At 38.9% G+C, this 24,178-nt stretch overlaps 1 protein-coding gene across 2 annotated transcripts in view; it reads left to right on the top strand.

Moving 5' to 3' along the window:
- The first annotated feature begins 763 nt into the window (after positions 1-763).
- EED (embryonic ectoderm development) overlaps positions 764-24,178 on the top strand; it is a 37,900-nt gene continuing 14,485 nt past the window's right edge. For both annotated transcript variants that reach the window (XM_004051935.4, XM_004051934.4), the window contains exons 1-7: positions 764-4,294; positions 9,278-9,430; positions 11,128-11,220; positions 14,206-14,271; positions 15,370-15,495; positions 16,492-16,573; positions 23,250-23,341. In XM_004051935.4, the coding sequence (XP_004051983.1) occupies positions 4,181-4,294; positions 9,278-9,430; positions 11,128-11,220; positions 14,206-14,271; positions 15,370-15,495; positions 16,492-16,573; positions 23,250-23,341 (726 nt within the window). In that variant the 5' untranslated portion in view covers positions 764-4,180. The remainder of the gene's footprint in view (positions 4,295-9,277; positions 9,431-11,127; positions 11,221-14,205; positions 14,272-15,369; positions 15,496-16,491; positions 16,574-23,249; positions 23,342-24,178) is intronic.

Raw genomic sequence — 24,178 nt, forward strand, 5'->3', positions numbered from 1 at the left:
GCAATGCCGTGATCTCAGCTCACTGCAACCTCCACCTCCCAGTTTCAAGCTATTCTCTCACCTCAGCCTCCCGAGTAGCAGGGATTACAGGCTCCAGCCACCACATCAGGCTAATTTTTGTATTTTTAGTAGAGACGGGGTTTCGCCATGTTAGCCAGACTAGTCTCGAACTCTTGACCTCAGGTGATCCACCTGCCTCGGCCTCTCAAAGTGCTGGGATTACAGGCATGAACCACCACGCCCGGCCCCATTCGTTATTTCTTAACGCTGGATGAATATTAGGCTGTTTGAAGGTAGAGACTGTGTCTTATTTTCTTTTTTATTGTCCCCTCCTCCCCATTGCCCCTGGAATTATCCTACTGCTTTGCATGTAAATGGCATTCAGTAAATTCTTCCTGATTGATTTGAAAATGTTCAAAGAAGCCATATGATGTTCTGTTCATAGAAAACCAGATCTGCAGGCATATGATTACACATTGCATGAATGATGATGAACAGCTGCTATTTATGAAGCAGAAGAGACAAAAATGTTGAATGAATGAGAAATAGACTCCAGTTGAAATGGGAAGGATTTAATTTAGCTTTTGAAACTCATTTCCTGATATGAAGCTTACAAGATACCAGGAGACAATGCCAAGGAACGCTGTGAATTTTCTTTTTCTATATAAGTAAATGATCTTGGAAAGTTCCAAGATGGATCAACCACTTACTTGAGGGTTAAGGGGTATTTCTTACTGAATTCTCAACAGCCAAGTATGAGATAGATATTTTAAAGTAAGTTTTTATTTTGGAATACTTTTACAGAAAATTTACAGAACAAAGATAGCATAGAGAGTTCCTGTATTCCCCTCATCCAGTTTCCCTCATTATTAACATCTTACATTACCATGTTACATTGGTCAAAATTAAGTAAAGACTGAAATCCGTACATTACTATAAACTATGATATAGATTCTTTGTTTTCCCAGTTGTATCTTCTTTCTGTCCCAAGTGAGATAGGTTTTTAAAGTTATTTGATACTTTATAAACAATTCTGTGGTCTAAAGACCAAGCTCTGTGCATAGAATTACATAAATTTAGAGCTGCCTGGGTCCTTCATCTTGAGGTAAAAGTGCTTTGGCTTTCCAATCAATTGAACACAATCTCTAGTACTGCCACTTGAACAGCTGTGTGTCTTTGGGCATACTGTTTACTTATCCTAAGTCTTAGTTTCCTCATTTGTAAAATGTGGGTAGTAAGACCTCTCCAACTGTGATGGTTCCTGAGATCTTTCACAGTAGGAGAATGCAGTGTTGAGAAATGTACAAATTTTTCTTTTTTAGAGAAGTAGGTCTCCTTATGCAGCGCAGCCTGGCTTTGATATCCTGGGCTCAAGCAATCTTCCTGCCTTAGTCTCTTGAGTAGCTGGAACTACAGGTACACACCAATGCACTCAGCAAAACTTATTTTTAATAGGTAATTAGACTTTTATGGTTATTAAATTAATACCACAAAAGTAGTACTCTGCATGGAACACCTATGACATTTTACATATCTTAAATTAGTAACAAAGACTCTCCTCTGAGCCCTCTTCTCCATCTTCCTGTCTAGCTTGCCTGGCTCAGCTGTAGCAAGAATTCTGCATCAGTTTAGAGAAAAACCCACACCCCTGATATCTGATCACCCTGGCCTTTTTTAGCACAAATTCTGTTAAGTTGGCGTAGCAAAAATTTCCCCATTCTTGATGTCTCTTCTTAGTAATTTTCCAACCACCAACCCCTCAACTTTGCTCCTTGACTATACATCCCCGCTCCTTGCTGTAATTTGGAGTTGAGCCTGATCTCTCTCCTATTGTGATAGTCTTGACAGCTATCAAAATAGTCCTGAATTAAGTGTTCCTTACTATTTTAACAAGTGTCAGAATATTTTTTCTTTAATGTAGTGACAATAACGTAGTAATATAAACTAATTTCCATTTATCACCCCTGATTCATCAGAAACATTTTAAAAATAACCCCTTCAAGTTTTAATAAGCCTCTTTAAACTATTTTTGCTTTGTTACAGATAATATGAATGCTGTAAGGCATTTTTCTACCATATGTGTCCTTTATCCAAATGTTCAGCACTTTTCTAATTTTATGACTAGACGTTGACTCCCACTTCCCAGCTCCCACTAATCTCTCACACACGGAGTAATTTTAATTTGAAATGCTTTAGTCAATTATCCTTTACTTGTAGAACTACATTTCAGAAACGTCCTTCCCTTTGTTGGGAAAGATGTTCTTAACAAAGGATAGGATGTTTCTGTCTGCTGATGAAAATGTCATACCAAAGCACGTCTTACTTTCTCAGGAGCTTACTCTACTCCAGTCTCATCTCTTCTCACCAACTGAGGAGTGCTTAGTAGTGCCTGGAACATTGGAAGTGCTGAACAAATGACTGCTGTCATTGAGACCTCAACTTTAATTTTTTTTCGGCTTCTTTATTTCAAAGTCTTCACTGCAGAAACCTCTCATTCTGACCTGCCTTTGCTTTACTTCCTTTTCTCATTCTCAACCAAGAGTTCTCTCTTTATCTACAAAAGAAAGAGTGACTTGCAATCTGCAGATAAGGAAACTGATGTCCTGGTTATAAAGTTATCATGCAGAAATAATTCAAGTATACTAGAATTTTATGGATGGTGCACTCTAGGTGGGTAATGAGGTCTAAAAGAGAAAAGATATACAACATCAAGTAGGTGCCCAAGAAATGGTAGGTCCCTTTCTCCCTTCCTGCCTCCTCATTTTTATAGATGAGGACATTTTTACAGAAGCCCGAATAGATAAGTAGTCACAATCATGTTCTAAGAAAAACAAAAAAAGGGTGGCGGATGCCGTATTTTATTTTTCGTCATCACTCTCCTTTTCCTGCTGCTCATTCAGTTATGGTTTCATGACCCATATAATAATTCCACAAGGCTCACCAATGTTATCTGGCACCTGCTAGAGAATAGATATAGTAACAGAGGCAAATATTTTGGCGAAGTTTAACAGTTGTGTTGCCTTCTAGAATTTCATAGTATCTGATGTGCAAAAACAAGCAAAACATTCATTGTCGGTTAAGTATCACAATCTCATAATGGAGATGAGCACTGATTCTTAGGCCTTGGCGTAGTTCAGGGCCTATCCTTTAGCAGCTAAAAAGAGCACTTTGGCTGTAACTCATTGGAGTCTAGTCTCATAATTTTAGGATATTTCTATTTAAGTCTTAACCACTATTGGTAGCAACTGGAAGGATAATCATTCATTACAATAAATAGTCAACAGAATAAATATCCGACAAGAATTTAAGAAGCGTCTAGAGTATAATTCCGTAGCGCTTTGAAATCCACCCTGGGATTCGGAAACCGAGTAGAAAACTACCTGGTTCAGCAAACGAGAATTCAAACAGAGGAGGGGCTTGGAGGAGGCGGGTTTCGACGAACCCAGAGCAAGAGTACGCCACGGCGCCTGCGCATCCCCTGACGGGTACTTTCCATTCGCCAGATGGGGGAAGCCAGGGGGAAGCAGGTTAGTGTTTTTGCATTTCTGTCTTCAAGGAAGAATTAGGTTATGAATAGTTCCGTGAATAGTCAGGAAGCGCTGTCCTCCAAGTTCAAGATTAAGGAAACGTGGCATGCACAGCTAAAGCAAGAGGTGACGTCTTGTATCTTCCCCTGTTTCCTGGGACATTGGTGGTGTAGCCCATTCCACAGACTTTCGCTCCCTAGCAGCGGGTCGGAGATCGAAGGAACGGGCCAATTGCGGCTGAAACGTCTTTGGAAGGAGGAAGGGGGTGAGGGAGCATCCCTTTGAGTTTCGCCTCTTCTCGAGGCGGTGGTGGGAAGGGAGACATACTTAATACTGCCCTCTTAATCCAACGGATCTTACATCGTGTAGACTGCCGGGAGGGCGGCGGGAAAAGGGCAAGACGGGAGTTGGGGAAGGGAAGGAGCCAGGAAGCCGCGCGGGAGGGCGCGCGCGCGCGCCCCTTTTTCAGCAGTGTGGCGGGGTCGCACGCACGCCCGCCTCGGCGGCTGGGCGCGATTTGCGACAGTGGGGGGGGCGGTGGAGGTGGCGGCGGCAGCGGCAACTTTGCGGCAAGCTCGGGCCGGGCTTGCTTGACGGCGGTGTGGCGAAGGCCCCGCCCCAGGCGGCAGGAACCTGGAGGGAGGCGGAGGAATATGTCCGAGAGGGAAGTGTCGACTGCGCCGGCGGGAACAGACATGCCTGCGGCCAAGAAGCAGAAGCTGAGCAGTGACGAGAACAGCAACCCAGACCTCTCTGGAGACGAGAATGTAAGTGCAGCTCCTGGCAGTTACGAGACTGCGGAGTGAAAGTTTTAAATTCTTTTAAAACGGGGGGCGCGGGGACGAGCGGGCTGCTGTGGGGGGAGGGAGAGGTGTCACTCAGGAAAACGCGGGCGTGCGGGAGAAAATAGAAATTGCCTACGGGGATTTTGATGTGGGGCCGAGAACAAGCAGGAACTAGGCGAAGGAGAGTGGTTCTAGTGATTGCGTGGGTCTGAGAGGTCTGCCCTGAAATCAGTTTGCATGTGATGGGGAGTGTTTTGGCCTTTGGGGGGATTTAAGGGGAGAGTGCGGGTCTGAGATTCTAGTAGTTTAAAAGGCACGTTAGAGACTTTTCTAAGAAAGTTGGAAGGACGGGGCAGAGTTAGGGACCCTGTTAAAGGAGCGTAAGGGTTGTCACTCTAAGACCCTTGTGGAATTTTCAGGATGGAAAGTGATCTTCGATTTGCGGAGTTTGGGAGACTTTATTAAAGGGGGTTTTGTGTCCGCCTCCGTCCTGTCCGCGGAGACCGGGTGCGCCTGAAGGTCGCCTTTTCTGTAGGAGGAGCCGAATTGAGAGGATCGATTTTTGATTTGGGGGTGGGGAGTGACTACCTTTGAGGAAGTAAGAGTGGGTGATTTCTTCTTTGAACGTTTTTACTTAAGATAAAGGTGAGGGGGGTGGCGACCTGGAAGATTTTAGGCAACAGTGGTATAGGCAGATGTATTTAAGTGTGGGTTCCTGGCTTCGCCAAGTGCGAGATGTTTTGCAATCAGATTTTTTAAGCTCTGAAATGGATATTCGTAATCAGTCGGTACCAACATTTAACCCAACTGAGTTTTAATTGACTCGCCAGTAAGAGCCGAATTGACATAAATAAGTTTTCAGTTTCATGTTTTAGGTTGATAACCAGTAAGGTCAACGAAGTATCTTGACAATTTATTCAAAGATACTACTCCAAAATGTGATTCTCCTTCTCATGATATATAACAACTTGTGAATATCTTCTCAAAACTCCTTAAAGTGTTTCAGAAGAGTGGCGTAAGTTCTTCATTTTCTCAGTTTGGCTAGTTTTAGGAATAAATGTTACATCTTCTACACGCAGTTTCTAAATACTGTCATAATTCCTAGCTGAAACATATAATGATGTCATGACTAAGATTTTCACGGAAAAGATGGGAAAGGATTCTTTTTGCAGAGACAAGATAGATATTCTTGGGATTGTCAGTTTGTGGGATCCTAGACTTGAAATTTCAGAAAAGCTTGGGTGTTAAGTGTTACTTTTGTATTTTTCCCCCGATTGTGCGCCCCAATCTCACTGTACATTGGGATCTAACATTTTTTACCCTCTTCTTTTTATTATTTGGAGACCGTTCATTTTATTTCTGCGTTTTCTTAAATTTCTCTAGGCAGATTAGAGTATTAAGAGCACAGATGCTGGATCCAAGTGATAGGTTAAAATTTCTGTTCTGTTAGCTTGACCTCGAGCAAGAGACTGACATAATTGTCTTAGTTTCTTAAAAATGAGGATGGTGGTGTATGGTATTTACCTCATAGAGTATTTGTAAGCATTAAATGAGTTAATACCTCATAGAGTATTTGTAAGCATTAAATGAGTTAATATAGCTAAAGTACTAAGAAGAGTGTCTGCCCCATAATAAGTACTATACACGTGTTATTTATTTATAATAATTACTACTACTAATTTTATGATTACATTGAATAATGTTTCTGGCCCTTCCACATACTTAATAATCAGGCAAAATATAATGAAACTGTCAGACCTGAATGAAGAAACTTGCAAAGGACAAAATAAAGCTTATTTTCTTCTTGCAGACCCTTACAGGAAAACATATTCTTTGCTGCAATTTTAAAGCTGTTCAAGACCAAATGATTGGATTAGTTTTGTTTTCGTTCCTCCATTTGGATAGCCTTAATTTTGTGTGTGTGCGTGCGCATGCCTTGGAAGCCTTAATCTTGTAGTGTCTTCTCAAAATAACATTTTTAGATATATGAAATACAGGATATGAGGTTGCAAACAAATTCAATTATAAAATTGTACACCATGTTATAAAATATTTCTAAAACAAATTTTAGATGTAGTCCTATACTATATGTACTTTATTAGCACATTAAGTAACAAGATCTAGCAGCGGGTCTGATAGTAGTGATGGGTATAAACACTTTTTCGAAGTATAATATAAAAATACTTGATTTCCATTGGTGGCAGAGTCACAACTTCAGTAACATTAAGCATGTGTTACCTAGATAATAATAGAAGGAAGTGCTAAATTTTAAAGGTGGCAAAAATTAAGATGCAATTTTTTTTCCCCATTTGAGTTCACAAGCCTTCTGAATTTCATCCATGTACCCCTGACTTAGGGGCAGTAGTAAGGTAAGGGAGTAGAGAACATTGTATAAAAATGAGTTTAGAAAAGATAAGGGCAATAGTTTTACTCTTGAGGGAGCCAAATAATGGCAAAAGGCCAAAGCAGATGGGGTGTGGGGGAATATGTTTTTGTGTTAGAGTTAAGGTAACCTGAGCAGTTACTACTGTTAATGCGAGTCAGAGAATGACAGGCACATATTTTACATTTATTGTGTTATCTGCCATTTTATTGAACTTTTTGAGATCATATGACTGCAGAGTAGTTGGCTTCTGCAAGAGTACTAATGGATGCCTTGGTAGTAAGATCAGAGGGCTGAATCTGGAGACTTGTCTTTTTGCTTAAGCAAAAGCAAAGATGCAGGGCATCCCTGTGGCAAGATGCAGGTGCAAATTACTGCCCTGTGTCTGTTTCTTCGTTGAGCAAGTGAAGATGGTGGTACCATGTCTGTTGCACAGTATCATTCTTTACTTTGAGAACTGAATAGGATGGAGGTCAGCCTGTACATATATTAGACACTCAGCAAAGACTTGATTTTAGTTTAAAGATAAAATGGAAGCATGGTGGCTGTATTACATTTTCATTTGATTCCATCTTGATTTGCCTTGGGAGGAGATGGGTAAATTAAGTGATCAGAAGTAAAATAAGCAACGTGCCCTATTAACGAATGTTTTATGTGGCCTCTGTATTGGCAGCTCAGTGTTTAGCCAGAATGTAAAGAAACTGATATATAAAAATGTCTTAGAGTTTTTAAAATTTCAGTTCTCTAGTGTTAAAAGGTAATTTTACAGAAAAAATGGCAAGTGAACACATGTTAAAACTTTTACTCAGAGGGAACCAGGCAAATGTTATACAGTAATGGTTAACCCGCAAAATCAAGACAGTACAAATTTATTAATATATGGAGTAAAGGAATGGAGAGATGAATTCCAAATGGAGACAGAAACTTTTTTTCCCCTTGAGTGGAAGGGAAGACATTTTGAACCTCTACTGTAGAGACAAAATTTACATGTCTATCAGTTATTCATAATGAAAAAAGAGTTGTGGCTGGGCGCAGTGGCTCACACCTGTAATCCCAGCACTTTAGGTGGCTGAGGCGGGAGGATCCTTTGAGTCCAGGAGTCTGAGACCAGCCTGGGCAACATCGTGAAACTCTGTCTCTACCAAAAATTAGCTGGGTGTGGTGGCCAGCTCCTGTTGTCCCAGCTACTCAGGAGGCTAAGGTGGGGGGAAGTTCACTTGAGTCTGGGAGGTGGAGGTTGCATTGAACTGAGGACAGAGTGGGTGACAGAGGGAGAGCCTGTCTCAAAAAAGAGTTGTAAGATAGCTCAAAGACATAGTGGAGGGCTATAGTCTGGTAACTTGGAAGGATGTGCTATATAGATAATGCATAGTTTTCCACTGAGATACAGAATTGTTTTCTACATTTGTTGTTAATTATGTGAATGCAACTGAAAAGGTGGAGAGAAAAAGAGATTAAAATACCGCATTTTCTATTTCTGTAAAGACTAATGATATTTACATTAAATTACAATTCAAATATTTGTTGAGTACGTACTGCTTGCTACCCGCCTATTATTTCATTTATGATATTTTTTAACCTTCTATATAAAACCAACTTTAGGAAGCAATAATTTAAAAATAGCCCCTAAAGCGGTGTTTCCTAGGCTGTTTAATAGGCATTTCATGGAAAAAAAAAAAAAAAAAGGCTTCCTCTGGAATGTATTTTAGAACTGCTGCCCTAAGGTCATAGATTAAATAAATCTTTTCTTTCCAAACGAGACATTGGAATCTGTAATCAGGAGGTAGTGGAATCCTCTTCTGAGATTAGAGAGCTGAGATTAGAGGGCCACTCGTGTGTGAGATAAGGTATGAATTAGGAGAATTTTCAAGGTTTCCTGCAGTCATTTCTTTTTTTTTGGAAGGATTTACTTTAATTGTGATTGAGAGTCTCTGGAGTTCTGATTTATGAGTATTATTACTTTAGAACAATGAGACAGTTTTAACTTGTAAATAGCATAGAATATATGTAGCACTTTTAAAAAATTCTAAATGGTTTGCGTTATAAGCAGAATTTGAATAACAGGATTTTAAAAAGTGACATCTAATGTAGAAGCAAGCCATTAACACTCCTGCTTCAAACGGCTCCCCAGCTCCATGCTCCAGACTGAGCAGCAGTCAAATACATTATGAAGACATATACATCAGTCAGATTTAAGAGTCACAGCTTTGGGGTGAAATTACCAGCCAAGAGACCAGTTAGGCTTTTTCAACACTTCCAGTACCTTTTGTAAAGAGCTGTAAAGATTCACTGATACAGTGTATTAAAGTGACTGGAACAGACCAGTGCCTTATTAAAGACAGTATTACTCTTCCATTATTCTCATTAGTATTTATTTCATTTTCATTTTTGTTGAAATATAAAATATGTACAAGCCTTCTAACCTGTAGTTGGATTATGTTTATCCTTATGTGGAGGCAAGAATACAATTTTTTCTTCTTCTAGAAATTATTTCTCTTAGGTCAGTCAGCATCTTCCCAGTAATTTACTGCTAGAAACAGTATTGCTGTTTCATGTAATTTTTCCTCATTTACTGCTTACAGGATGACGCTGTCAGTATAGAAAGTGGTACAAACACTGAACGCCCTGATACACCTACAAACACGCCAAATGCACCTGGAAGGAAAAGTTGGGGAAAGGGAAAATGGAAGTCAAAGAAATGCAAATATTCTTTCAAATGTGTAAATAGTCTCAAGGTATGTGCAAAAAAAGATCCTTTGGGCTGAATGCTAGGCTTCAGAAATTATTTCTCTGTGGCACGCACTTCGTACTCAGGATACTCTGTCAAGTTGTAAATATTTTAAAGTTACAATGTTTTTTGAAGGGTTTTTTTTTTTGTAGTTCAGACCGCATATCTATTTTAGTCCATCCCATGTTTAGTTTTTTGGTTTTGTTTTTTGTTGTTTTAATTTAAATATGTGACAGTGTTGCAGGATGTTTTTGCTTTATTGTTTGCATTCAAATTAAAGATTTGGGTAACTATTACTCTTTATATTTTAGTAAAACTTAAAAAACATAAGCCACTTCTGGCATCAATTTTTAAAAAGAACTGAATGTAACCCATTAACTTTGACTAAGTATAAATTGAAACAGATGTTTTACTTTGTACAGTTTCTGTCCTTTGTTTTATTTGTAACTGTTTTCAAAGAAAAAGGTGTAAAAAATTTTTAAACTTTTTAATATTAAATATTTAGGGAAAAGGGGGTTTTGGTTATTTAAATTAATCTGTCCCCAATAGTATTTTTATTTACTTTATAAAAGGGGTTACTGGTGTTTAAGATATTTTCTTTTATATATGTCCAGTTTGTTTTTTAAATGTGAGGCTGTTTTTTTCTATACTGAGGAAAAATGTGTATTATCTCATACATATGTAAGTTAAAACCTTTTCTAAATATCCAAATATATTTTTTATAAGTAAAGTTTTGGGAAAGCATAAGAAGCTATGACTGTATGACATTTTTCTGTCTGTGTAGCAAAAATTCGATGCTCAGTGTGTCAGATTTTGCTCCTGTAAAAGGAGAGAAATTAATCTCAGCATATTTTTTAAAAGTCAATTATAGTTTCATGTGCATATTTATTTACATTAACGTACTACTTTTAGGTACTGTACCTGGCAGATGTTTTTAGCTGCCTTTTATACTTAAGGCAGTATTTCAAAATCCTAAAGCTGTGGCTTTTCAAATGATGAGAAAACGAAAGACGTACTTTAAAAGTGAAAACAGTGCCTTAAACTGCATCTGAAAGTCAGTGTTAAATGCCAGAAGATGGCCAGTAAAATCCTAAAGCTGAAAAATAACTTTGTGAACAAAAGTGAATAATTGTTCTTTGTACATCTCCTATAGCCTCCTGGTAACTGTGCAGTTACAGTTTATTTCTTCCCCTAGTCCCCAGTGTTCAGATATTCTCATTCTGACTAACAGAAAACAGTGATTTGAATGGAGTCTGCTATGCTTCACTTTACAAGGGAAAAATTTAGCCTTATAAAATTTAGTGAATGCCAGAGAAGCTATTAAGGCCATCTGTTAATTTCCTGTTTCAGAAAAATAAATTGTGTCCTTTTGTATCCACCAAAATTATCCAGTTTATTGTGATTCAGAATATGATTGGCTTATTAAGAAAAAGGCAAATATTATAAGTGTTTTCATAGGTAAGTGGTTATTACCTAACTTGTGATTTCAGCCTTTGGTTGTGATAAAACTTTATCATACACAATATTTTAAAATGTGAAAACTAGACTAGTAGACATCTTTTAATTTTAGTGTCAAAAGTTAGCTTATGTATGATACACAAAATAATGTATTGCATTTTGGAAAAAAGGGGATAGGTTAGTTTACTGTCATTTTCTGGTTTGTAAGATACATTAATCTTTTCTTATTTCATGATTATTTTATAGGAAGATCATAACCAACCATTGTTTGGAGTTCAATTTAACTGGCACAGTAAAGAAGGAGATCCATTAGTGTTTGCAACTGTAGGAAGCAACAGAGTGAGTGTTAAGGGGTCTATTTAGTATTTGGCTTGATTTCCAGATCTGGTGTTAATGTAATATTGAAATAGAATAATTTCAAAGTGCATTTTGTGAAGCTGGTTTAGCAATATGATTCTTTCATGTAAGAGTGAAGGTTTCTAGAAATTAATTAAAACTAGTATGCATGGCTGAAAATACATCTTTATTTAATATATTACCCCTAATTATTTATGAAACAGGTTTTATACTTGTATTTGTCTTCATAAATACTTGGTTGAAAGAATTGGCGTTCCTTTTTTTTTTTTTTAATTGGCGTTCTTTTTAAAGTGATTTTGGTATTTATCATTCAAATAGCGTAAGAACTGGCTGTGATTTTTTTAAAATTAAGGTAATGAATGGCTCTATAAATGAAGCATAAATCCAGTGGATTTAAATAAGTTATTGAGATGTTTTAATTACTTGCAGTAAACATTTGAGTTTGCTGTTTTTTTTTGTTTTGAGACAGGTAGTGTTTGGTGGTGGTTTTTGTTGTTGTTGTTGTTGTTTGTTTTTGAGAGAGAGAGAGTCTTACTCCTTCCTCCAGGATGGAGTGCAGTGGTTAATCAAGGCTTACTGCAGCCTCAACTTCTGGGGCTCAGGTGATCCTCCCACGTCAGCCTTCTGAGTAGCTACAGGCATGCACTACCATGCACCATTCCTGGCTAGTTTTTTTTGTAGAGATAGGTTTTCACCGTGTTGCCCATGCTGGTCTTGAACTCTTGGGCTCAAGCAATCTACCTGCCTTGGCCTCCCAAAGAGCTGGGGTTGTAGTCATGAGCCGCCATGTCCAGCCTTTTAAGGAAATTTTATAATGACATGTAAGGCTCTAGGCCTTTTACTATTTGACAAGGTCAATTCATTGAAACTCTAAATATTTTTAAGTTACCACTGAAGTTGATAACATGAAATAATAGCTTTTTTTCTTCTGTTTTTGGTGTTTAGTCAAATGTAGGTTTTAAGATAATGTAGTCTGCTTATAGTTGTTTAGTTCCTAGATTCTTTGAAAACAACAATTCAGAGGAAATATTTTGCAGTTTTAAGAAAGGGTTGAGGTTATTTTTTTCCTAGTTGGGAATGTAGTGCATTAATTAAATTTGAGTCCACTTTTAAGACACCACTGTAAACCTAAGTTAATATTTAGCTTTGATAGTATTATAATTGGTATAGTTTGTGCTCCAGTGTGCTGATTGCAGTGTTTTAGGTTTTCTAACAAAAAGAATCCCTATTTTTATTTAAAGTGACATAAAGGGGTGTCATATAGTTTATTGAATTATAAAAAGTTCTGCTGTTAGAATTTCTTTAAAAGGAAGAAAGAAAACGAAAACAGTTATCACATAAGACATAATCAACCTAGTTAGCAGCCATATAAAGAATTTTTTTTGAACATTAACATAGAGGAGATAATGAATTAATAGGTTGTGATGATACACAGGATCTTCAGAGGTCTTCAGTACTATTATAAAATAATAATAGGTTTTTGCTAATGTGACTGACTATAAGCTATAAGAAAAATGAGGTCGGGCACAGTGGCTCACGCCTGTAATCCCAGCATTTTGGGAGGCTGAGGCAGGTGGATCACCTGAAGTCAGGAGTTCGAGACCAGCCTGACCAACGTGGTGAAACCCTGTCTCTACTAAAAACACAAAAATTAGCTGGGCGTGATAGCGAGTGCCTGTAATCTCAGCTACACGGGAGGCTGAGGCAGGAGGATCACTTGAATCCGGGAGGCAGAGGTTGCAGTGAGCCGAGATCATGCCATTGCACTCCAGTCTAGACGACAAGAGTGAAACTCTGTCTCAAAAAAAAAAAAAAAAGAAAATGGAAAGAAATTTATAAAAGTTTAGTATTACAAAATTGTGTATGGTGTATGTATAGTTTTAATTTTAGAGTATGCAACAAATGAAAAGGGCTATCATACTTGTGAAAGTTAATGTTTGATTATCTGTACCCATGAGAAAATAATTCATTAAGCAAATTGTAGACTTTTAAATATATAACTAATATGTAAATACTCCAAAACTATCCAAAGACTTATTTTTATTTGAATTTTTATTTTTTATGGTTTTTTTTTTTTTTTTTGAGAGACTGAGTCTCTCTCTGTTGCCCAGGCTGGAGTGCAGTGGTGCAATCTTGGCTCACTGCAACTTCTGCCTTCTAGGTTCTAGCGATTCTCCTGTCTCAGCCTCCTGAGTAGCTGGGACTACAGGCACATGCCACCACACCCACCTAATTTTTGTATTTTTAGTAGAGACGGGGTTTCACCGTGTTAGCCAGGATGGTCTTGATCTCCTGACCTCGTGATCCACCCGCCTCGGCCTCCCAAAGTGCTGGGATTAAAGACATGAGCCACTGTGTCCGGACTTATTTTATTTTATTTTTTTTTGAGACAGAGTTTCGCTTTTGTTGCCAGGCTGGAGTGCAATGGTGCAATCTCGGCTCACTGCAACCTCCGCCTCCCGGGTTCAAGTGATTCACCGGCCTCAGCCTCCTGAGTAGCTGGGATTACGGGCATGTGCCACCACGCTCAGCTAATTTTTGTATTTTTGGTAGAGACAGGGTTTCACCATATTGGCCAGGATGGTCTTGATCTCTTGACCTCATGATCCGCACGCCTTGGCCTCCCAAAATGCTGGGATTACAGGCGTGAGCCACCGCGCCCGGCCTAATATTTATTTTTTAATAGAGATGGGGTTTTGCTATGTTGCCTAGGCAATTGAATGGATGAAATATAAGTTTAAAAGATTGGAAATCGAAACCACTATTACTGCAGTATTTAATATGCTCTGTGTATTATGTAAAACATTCAGCTTTATAATGGCTTCTTTAAGCTCACAGGAGGTATTTTAAGGCAGTAGTTTCTGTAGTATATTTAAGATATGATTGCGATTAAAATATGTTTAAAAGTTGGAGAGAGTATGTTTTCTATACTTGAGATGAAATTTACTGTATTTTTATTTTCATTAGGTTACCTTGTATGAATGTCATTCACAAGGAGAAATCCGGTTGTTGCAATCTTACGTGGATGCTGATGTATCCTTTCCTGGGTTTTTAATATCTTTAGTCAAAGGAATTTATTTTCAATAAGTGCACCAAAACTTTTATAAATTAATCATTTCCCTAAAGTTATTGTTCTTTCTTAACCGATTTCTTCACTATCACCCAAGAGAATCCTGGTATCTAGTTTTCCTGACCTTAGAAATCCATTGTGGTATGTGTCAACTCAGCTAGGCAAAAAGAAAAAGAAAAGAATCCACTGTGGGATGGATGTGCTGGTTGGGTGCAGATGTCTATAGAGATAGGAGCATTAGAAATCTAGTAATAGAAAATGTTAGCAAAGACTGATTAAAACCTCCTTTTTCTTTGACCTTGCCTAGAATATATCATTTCATTGTAGTTATAATGGTGAACTTGGGTTGTGACTGGTAGTCATTCTAAGTATTTGATCAACGCCTAGGAAGAAAAAAAAAGTTTAGGAAAAATAAAATATATAAAAATAAAATAAAATAGGAAATAAAAATTGCAAAACAGGTTCATAAAGAAACAGAAAAATTTGAAAAGCCCAAGAGTTAGAGCGGTAAAAGCTAAGTAATAAGATATTTCTTCCAGATCCATTTGAAAAACCTAGCAAACAAGACAAGGCAAGGACATTCAGTCTTCTCTAAAAGATATTGAAATGTGACCTGTTATTGTATTGAGACTGTCTCACAAAGAAAAAAGTGGAAAACTGAATTGTTCTTTTTTAGATATTTATAGAGGTATGGGGATAGAGCAGAGGTTAAACTACAGCTTGCAGGTTGGTCACCTGTTTTTGTAAAGTTTTGTTTTGAACACAACCATGCCCATTCATTTGTATATTTTCTGCAGTTATTTTGGTACTGCAACTACAGAGTTGAGTAGTTGTACAAGCAGCTAAAGAGTAAACAAAATTGAGTGGAGAGACTGTAATTTTGTTTGATTATTTGTTATGGATTTTAGACCTCAAATCACCATTGTATATATTTGGTTGTATAAGGAAAATTGAGAACTTTTGTGTCAAAAACTTTAGCAGTTCTTTGTAAGTTTCTATTATAATTATTGACATGTTTCTTTTTCAAAAACATTATGTTTCTTAACTGTGGAATTTCTTAGGCTGATGAAAACTTTTACACTTGTGCATGGACCTATGATAGCAATACGAGCCATCCTCTGCTGGCTGTAGCTGGATCTAGAGGCATAATTAGGATAATAAATCCTATAACAATGCAGTGTATAAAGGTGGGTTTTTCTGGTTAAATTGTAGATCTGCTTCTTTTGAATCCACAACTGTAAAAACTTGTAATGTTAAATTTAAAACTAATGGTATGAATGTAACATTTCTCATTTGATTTGTACTTTTCTTACTGCTCTCTTTGGATGAGTCTTTTGAGAAGTTTGTCACATTTGGGTAATGTAAATTAAGGAATAAGTGGGAAAATGTTAATATTTGTAGTGCTTTCTTTTTAAATCATTTCCCTCTTTCACCCTTGTCATGGTTTACTTTGAGAGGCTCTAAATGAACAATAAGAGGGAGTCCATTTTCCAAGACACCTAAACTGGAGGGGTGTTATCAAAGGGACCTTGTAACGAACATAAAGGTGAAGCCTAGGAAGTTGATAAGAAGACGGGTTTTTCAAATCACTTTCATCAGCTGTTTTTAACTGTGGGGCCACATCAAACTCTCCTGAGGATGCTTAAAACCCTATGCATATTGGAGCCTCCGCTAATCCGATCAGAATATCTGCAGGTGGAGTTTTGAGCATCTTTTTTTTGTTGTTCTGAGACAGGTTCTGACTCCTTTGCCTGGGCTGGAATGTAGTGGCATGATTATAGCTCACTGCAGCCCGTCTCCTGGGCTCAAGTGATCCTCCTGCCTCAGCCTCTCAAGTAGCTGGGGCCAATTTTTAATTTGTGTGTGTGTGTGTGTGTGTGTGTGTGTGTATGAAGATAGGGTCTTGCTGCATTGCCCTGACTGGTCTTGAACTCCTGACCTCAAGCGATTCTGCCTTAGCTTTCCAAAATGCTTGGATTAAAGACATGAGCCACCCACTGTGCCTGGGGTCTTTTTTTTTTTTTTTTCCTTTTCACCTCAAGTTTGTTGGGTGATTTTAGTATGCAGCCAAGGTTGAGAACCACTACTTTAAGTGAAACTATTTTTACATTCTCTAAAGATTTATGAAAAAAAATTTACTGATTTTGAGATAGGAAACTTGAAATGTTTTAAATTTATTGTAGCACTATGTTGGCCATGGAAATGCTATCAATGAGCTGAAATTCCACCCAAGAGATCCAAATCTTCTCCTGTCAGTAAGTAAAGGTAAGTGAAGCAAATGTTTCTTTAGTCTGTGCAATTTGTCAGAATTAAGATGGAGTCACTAATGTCAAGAAAACCCTGACAAATAGGAAAAACCATGAGAAGAGAGTCCACATGCTTGTATGTCTGATAATAAAAACTCACAAAAAAACACAACCACAACCTTGCACAAAGACCATCACAACCTTACACAGAAAATACTGGCAGTAAGTGCCTCTCCATCCTGCGACTGGCATCACCCTTGTTACTGATTTTGTGGCCAATCTTATTTCAAAACAATTATGTAATCCTTCTCATTTTTTTCTTTAAAAACCTCTGTCTTTCCTTTACGTCTCGGAGAACACACATAGTTTACTTTGGCATGCACATTCTGATTGCAGTGCATTATTTCCATATAAACATCTTTTATTTTAGAGAGCCTCTCTGTTACTTAGGTTGACAGGTCCTGTTTTATTTTAAGTCTAGTATCTGTTAGTTATTTTTCCTGATCATCTTACTCCTCCCACCCTCTACCCTCCAGTAGGCCCCAGTGTGTGGACAGATAGTGTTCTAAGGAAATAAAGCCAAATTAAAAAAAAGGTTATAACAGTAAATTTTAGTAGGAAAATCCCAGGCTATGTTAGCATATCCAAATCATTTTGTCCAATCATGTAATAATAAATACTACATATGAAAATTCATATTGCTTTTTTATTTTTTAAAAAAGCTTTTGTTTTATAAAGATTTCCTATAGAATTTCTTAAAAATGCTACGTTTTTCAGGATAAGTTATTTGAAATATTCCCATAAAGGGAAAGCATTGCATTTTGGAAATCACTACCTCTAGGAAGAGTTGATTACTTTTTCTTGTCTCTTGATAACACTAATTGGGGCTCAGATATTTCTGAACAAGTGTATAGACCATAATGCCTCACTTGTTCTAAATATTACAACTTTTTTTTTTCTTTGTTTTTTGGTTTTTTTTTTTTTTTTGAGACAAAGTTTCGCTCTTGTTGCGGAGGCTGGAGCGCAATGGTGCAATCTCTGCTGACTGCAACCTCTGCCTCCCGGGTTTAAGAGATTCTCCTGCCTCAGCCTCTCGAGTAGCTGGGATTACAGGCATGTACCACCATGCCCGGCTAATTTTTGTATTTTTAGTAGAGATACGGTTTCTCCACGTTGGTCAGGCTGGTCTTGAACTCCTGACCTCAGTTGATCCACCTGTCTCAGCCTCCTAAAGTGCTGAGATTACAGGTGTGAGCCACTGCGTCCTGCCTCTATTTATTTATTTATTTATTTTTGAGACAGAGTCTTGCTTTGGCGCCCAGGCTGGAGTGCAATGGCTCTATCTCGGCTCACTGCAACCTCTGCCTCCTGGGTTCCGGTGATTCTCCTGCCTGACCCTCCCGAGTAGCTGGGATTACAGGCGCCCTCCACCATGCCTGGCTAATTTTTTTTATTTTTAGTAGAAATGAGGTTTCTCCATGTTGGCCAGGCTGGTCTCAAACTCCTGACCTCAGGTGGTCCACCCGCATCGGCCTCCCAAAGTGCTGGGATTACAGGTGTGAGCCACTGCGCGCAGCCCAACATCACAACTTTTAACCCTGGTCTTCCTCTATTGTGTCAGTAAGAGCATTTTTAAAAATCAGAAGTTTGAGCATGAATAAGAATTTTGCTGCAAGTGATACTATCAAGAAAGTAAAAAAGCCTACTCAAAAGGAGAAAAAATATTTATAAATCATTCTGATAAAGGACTTTGATTTTTATTTTTTGTTTTTGGAGACAGGGTCTTGCCCAGTCACCCAGGTTGGAGTGCAGTGGCGTGATCATGGCTCACTGTAGCCTCAACCTCCTGGGCTCAAGTGATCTACCTGCCTCAGCCTCCCAAGTAGTTGGGACTACAGGCACGTGCCGCCACACCTGGCTAATTTTGTAAAAAATGTTTTTGTAGAGATGAGGTCTCCCTGTGTTACCTAGACTGGTCCTCAAACTCCTGGCCTCAAGCAGTCCTCCTACCTCGGCCTCCTAAAATGCTGGGATTACAGGCATGAGCCACGATTCCCAGCTAATAAGGGACGTGTATCAAGAATTTTTATAGCTCAACAATAAAAAGACAGCCCAATTTAAAAATGGCCAAAAGTTCTGAATGACATTTCTTCACAGAGCATACACAGATGGCCACTTGAGCACATGAAAAGATGTTTAACATATTAATCATTAAGGAATTACAAATCAAAACCACAATGAAATACCACTTCACACCTACTTAGGGTGGCTGTAATAAAAACGTTAGATACTAACAAGTATTGACTGGCACAAGAAGAAATCAGAGCCCTCTCAGACACTGCTGGTGGGAATGTAAAATGTAACTACTTTGAAAAACAATTTGGCAGTTCCTCAAAATGTTACAGAGTCACTAATCCTAGGTGTTTACATATGTATGTATATCCTAGGGTTGTGTGGGTGGGGGTGTACATATGTATCCCCAACAGAAATAACATGTCCATACAAAAGCTTGTACAAAATTGAAATCAAGGAATCATTTTTACAGCACTGTTAACTTTCACATGTATTACTACCTCTGGGGTGTTTATGTGATGCATTTATATTCACAGACAGAATGAACGTTGTTACATTTCAAGCTTACATGACGTGTCTTTGCTTTACATTCTTTCTTTTTTTTTTTAATACTGTTTTAGAGACAGGATCTCACTCTGTCAACCAGGCTATAGTAGAGTGATGTGATCACAGCTCACTGTAGCTTGAGCTCCTGGCCTCAAGCAATGTTCCCACCTCATCCTTCTGAGTAGCTGGGACTACATGTGCACACCACCATGCCTGGCTAATTTTTAAAAATTTTTTTGTAGAGATACGGTTTCATTATGTTGTCCAACCTGGTCTCAAACTCCTGGCCTCAAAAGATCCTCACACCTTGGCCTCCCAAAGTGCTGGGATTACAGGTGTGAGCTACTGCACCTGGCCTGCTGTACATTCTTTATTAATGTTTAATATAACATTGCTCAAATTATAGCTGCATAATTTTTGAAGGACTGTCATTCTATAAAATTGTGCATGATATATGTAGTTATGTTTTCAGCTTACTGTAAAAAATCATAAATCTCAGTCCCCTTTCAATTTTTTAATGTGAGTGTGGTGAAGGGAAAAGCTAGTATCTTGTTCTATGGGATAAAATTGCTTATGTCAAATCTGTATTTTATTTCAAAAGTATATTTCCATCAAATTAGGTTAAAGAAAGTTATTTGAGATAAATATGCTTAAAATATTTTTCAGACCACATGAATATTTCTGAACTTACTGTCTTAGTCCACTTTAACCTGGCATTAGAAAGTAAGAACAAGAAATTGATCTCGAAGCCTTTTTTTTTATATATAACTGGAATTAATTCATTCATAAGAGTGGTACTCTCATGACCTAACGCTTCTCATTAGGTCTCATCTCCCAACACTGCTGCATTGGGATTAAGTTTCCCAACCTGCTTTTTGGGGGTTCATTTAAGCTGTAGCATTCTGCCTCTAGCCCCCAAAATTCAAATCCTCAATCAGATATGGGTGAGACTCAGGGCAGGATTCCTCCTGAGGTAAATTCTCCATCTGTGGGTCTGTGAAATCAGGCGTCTTATCTATTTTCAAAATACAGTGGTAGGATAAGCATAGGATAGACAGTCCCTTCCAAAAAGGAGAGATAGGCAAGAATAAGGGTAACTGGTCCCAAGTAAGTCCAAAACTCAACAGAACAAACAAGATTAAATCCAAGGCACCAGAATAATCTTGCTTGGCTCCATGTTTTGCCTTCTGGGCATGCTGGGTGTGGAGTTTGGGCCCCAGAGGCCTTGGGCAGCCCCATCTTTATGGGTTTGCCACGTGCAGCCCACATAGCATCTTATGAGTTGGAGTCGGGTGCCTGCAGCTCTTGCAGGCTGGTGGTGTGCCCTGGTAGCTCAGCAGTTCTGGGATTTGGGGGATGGCTTTTTCCCCATGGCTCCACCAGGTGTTGCTGTAGTGGGAACTGCTGTGTGGCTCTGCCCTTCTGAAAAGTTTCTGCCTGGAGCCCCAGGCTCTTTGTGATGTCTTTTGAAATCTAGAGAGGAAGCCGTGCCTCCACAGTTCCTGCATTCTCTGCATCTGCAGACTTAACACCACATGGACACTGCCAAGATTTGCTGCTTGTACCTTCAGAAGCTATGGCCTGAGCCATACTTGAGCCCCTTCAAGCTATGGGGTGACCAAAGAGCACTGCCTTGGAATAGGGGGAGCAAAGTGCTGAAGTGGCCCTGGACAGTGAATGTAGAGGTCCCACGGGTGCTACTCTGGAAACCTTGCCCTCAAGGTCCTAGCTATGTCTTGAAGATCTCTGAAATGCCTTTGTGGTCATTATCCCATTGTCTTGGTGAATAGAACCTGCCTTCTCTTCCCTATTAATCTCCTTAGCAATTAGTCACTTAGCTACATCCTTAATATTCTCTCTCAAACATGCTTTTTTATTTTATATATTTTTTGAAGAGACAAGGACTTGCTATGTTGCCCAGGCCGGTCTTGAACTTCTGGGCTCAAATGATCCTTCCACCTCAGCCTTCGAAAGTGTTGGGATTACAGGTGTGAGCCACCACACCCAGCCTGCTTTTTTTTTCTTTACATGGCCAGGCTGAGAGTTTATAAATGTTTCTGTTTTGCTTTCCTTTTTAATTACAAATTTCACCTTTAGATCATTTCTCATTTTATGATAAGCAGCCAGAAGAAGCCATGCATCACTGTGAATGCTTTGATGCTCAGATATTTCTTCTGCCAGGTATTGGATTCATTGCTCTTAACTTCTGCCTTCCACAAAGTCCTAGGGCATGGACACAGTCCTGCTAAGTTCTTCACAACTGTATTGCAAGGATGGCTTTTGTTTATTTATTTAATTTATTGTTTTGAGGCAAGGTCTCATTCTTGTCACCCAGGCTGGAGTGCAGTGGCACAGCCTCTGCTCCCTCACACCCTCTCCTTCCCTTTTGCTGTGAGACGATTCAGCATGAAGCCCTCACCAGATGCCGGCACCATGCCAGTGATCCTTCCACTTCAGCCTCCCAAGTAGCTGGGACCAGAGGCACATGCCACCACACCCCGCTAGTTTTTGTATTTTTTGTAGAGATGGAGTTTCACCATGTTGCCCAGGCTAAGTCTCGAATTCCTGAGCTCAAGTGTCCACCCACCTCAGCCTCCCATGCTGCTGGAATTACAGGCATGAGCTACCACACCTGGCCTGGCTTTTTATTTTATTTTTTTAAAGACAGGGTTGGTCTCTGTCACCCAGGCAGTGCAGTGGCATGATCATAGCTCACTGCAGCCCAAAACTCCTAGGCTCAATTGATCCTCTTGCCTCAGTCCCCCAAGTAGCTAGGACTGCAGGTACACGCCACCACACCTGGCTAATTTATTTTCTGTAGGGATTGGGTCTCACTATGTTACCCCGGCTGGTCTTGAATTCCTGGCCTCAAGTGATCCTCCTGCCTCAATCTCAAAGTGCTGGGATTACAGGCATGAACCATCACACCCTGCCAACAGGGATAGCTCTTACTCCATTTTCCGATAACTTCTCATTTCTGTCTGAGACCTCACTGAATGAGACCAACCTCATTCTGTCTGAGACCTCACTGAATGAGACCAACCTCATTCTGTCTGAGACCTCACTGAATGAGACCAACCTCATTCTGTCTGAGACCAACATTGTTCTACCAACATTCTGATCACAACCACTTAAGTAATCCTTAAGAAGATAAAGGCTCTGCCTGCATCTCTTGTCTTCTTTTCAGCCCTCACTGGAATTACCCTCAATGCTCCACTCACACCAATATAGGCTTTTTCTAGCCTGCTCCTCCAGATTCTTCCAGCCTCTCCTCGTTACCCAGTTCCAAAGTCATTTCCACATTTTCAGGTATTTATAGCAATAGTCCCATTTCTGAGTACCAACATTCTGTCTGAGTCCATTTTGTGCTGCTATAACACAATACCACAGACTAGGTGACTGACTGATGGATTCATTAATTAATTTCTTTCCTATTGCTCAGGCTTCACTAATTTTTAAATTGTTTGTTGAGACAGGGTCTTGCTATATTGCTAGGGCTAGTCTCAAACTCCTGGGCTTAAGCAGTCCTCCCATCTTGGCCTTCTGAAGTGCTGGGGTTACAAGCATGAGCCACCGTGTCTGACTGGGTGATTTATAATGAACAAAAATTTATTTGGCTCCTGTTTCTGGAGACTGGGAAGTCCAAGAACATGGTGCCGGCATCTGGTGAGAGCCTTCATGCTGAATCGTCTCAGCAAAAGGGCAGGAGAGGGTGTGAGGGAGCAAGAGATTGAATTTATAGCCTCAGGCCCTTTTATAATCAGTATTAATCCATTTGTGAGGATGGAGCCCCCATGACCTAAATACCTCCCATTAGGCCCCAGCTCACACCACTATTGCATTGGGGATTGAGTTTCTAGCACATGCTTTTGGGGGGATCTATTCAAACTATAGCACTTACCTAGCTAATTCTACATCTGATGTAAACATTTTAAGTTGCTATGTAATATGGATTCCATTTTTAGGCTTTACTGTGCATAACTTACATCTAGACTTTAGTAGTTTTTCTTTCACAAGATGTTGAAAGTTCACAGTAAATAAAAAACATTCGCCTAATTTTTGTATGTTTATACTAGATCATGCTTTACGATTATGGAATATCCAGACGGACACTCTGGTGGCAATATTTGGAGGCGTAGAAGGGCACAGAGATGAAGTTCTAAGTGCTGTAAGTTGGAAACTGCAGGGCAATGACTTTCAGGTTTACATAGCTGTGAACAGTCTCCATGGAACTGTTTCCTTATAAGAAAGTGTGTTTCATGTAGCCTGTCAGGCAGACATTCACTTACATTTGACATAGAAGATTTTAATCTCCAGATGAAGGAATAAAACAAGTAAAGACTATATTTATTTATTTATTTTTTAAATTACTTGCACTTTATACCGATCCCTGGAGTCTTATGAGAGCAGTATGATCTTGCTCCTTTCCTTTTAATCTAAAATCACTAAGTTAATGTTTGTTTTGCCGTTTCACAGTTATTAAAGAAAAAAATTAAACTATGTAGCCATTAAAGTGCTTTTCCATCTTTTGTTTGAAGTTGAAACATACGTTTTTTGCTATTTGGAAGTGTTTTATTGTGCTCACACTGTTTTAGGTAACTTATTTCTAGCCATTCTCTTTGGGTGGCGTGGTATAATACAGGACCAGTTTAAAGATAAATACCACCTTTATATTGATGTATTGTAATCCATTGGTCCATTATACAAGTGTTTTTAGTTAGGTTTCAGATTTTAACATTATTTTCGCTTATGTTCCATATTTAGCTCATTTGATTCCTGTAGTAATTTCACATCTCTTAGGTTGTTTTCCATTAAACTATGTAAAGGGGCACCATATTTTACAGCGTGTAACATTTTAGTTGAAGGTACTAAAATATTCCTTTGTTGAAGTTTGGATTCCTTTGTGAGAATCATACCTTCCTTCGAATACCTTGTCAACTTGGATTTCCTAAAAGTTGCAGTAACATTCTACATCTGGCTTTATGTGTGTGAAAGCCAAGTGAAC

This window comes from Gorilla gorilla, chromosome 9, assembly GCF_029281585.2.
Source record: "Gorilla gorilla gorilla isolate KB3781 chromosome 9, NHGRI_mGorGor1-v2.1_pri, whole genome shotgun sequence".
Classification (NCBI taxonomy): domain Eukaryota; kingdom Metazoa; phylum Chordata; class Mammalia; order Primates; family Hominidae; genus Gorilla; species Gorilla gorilla.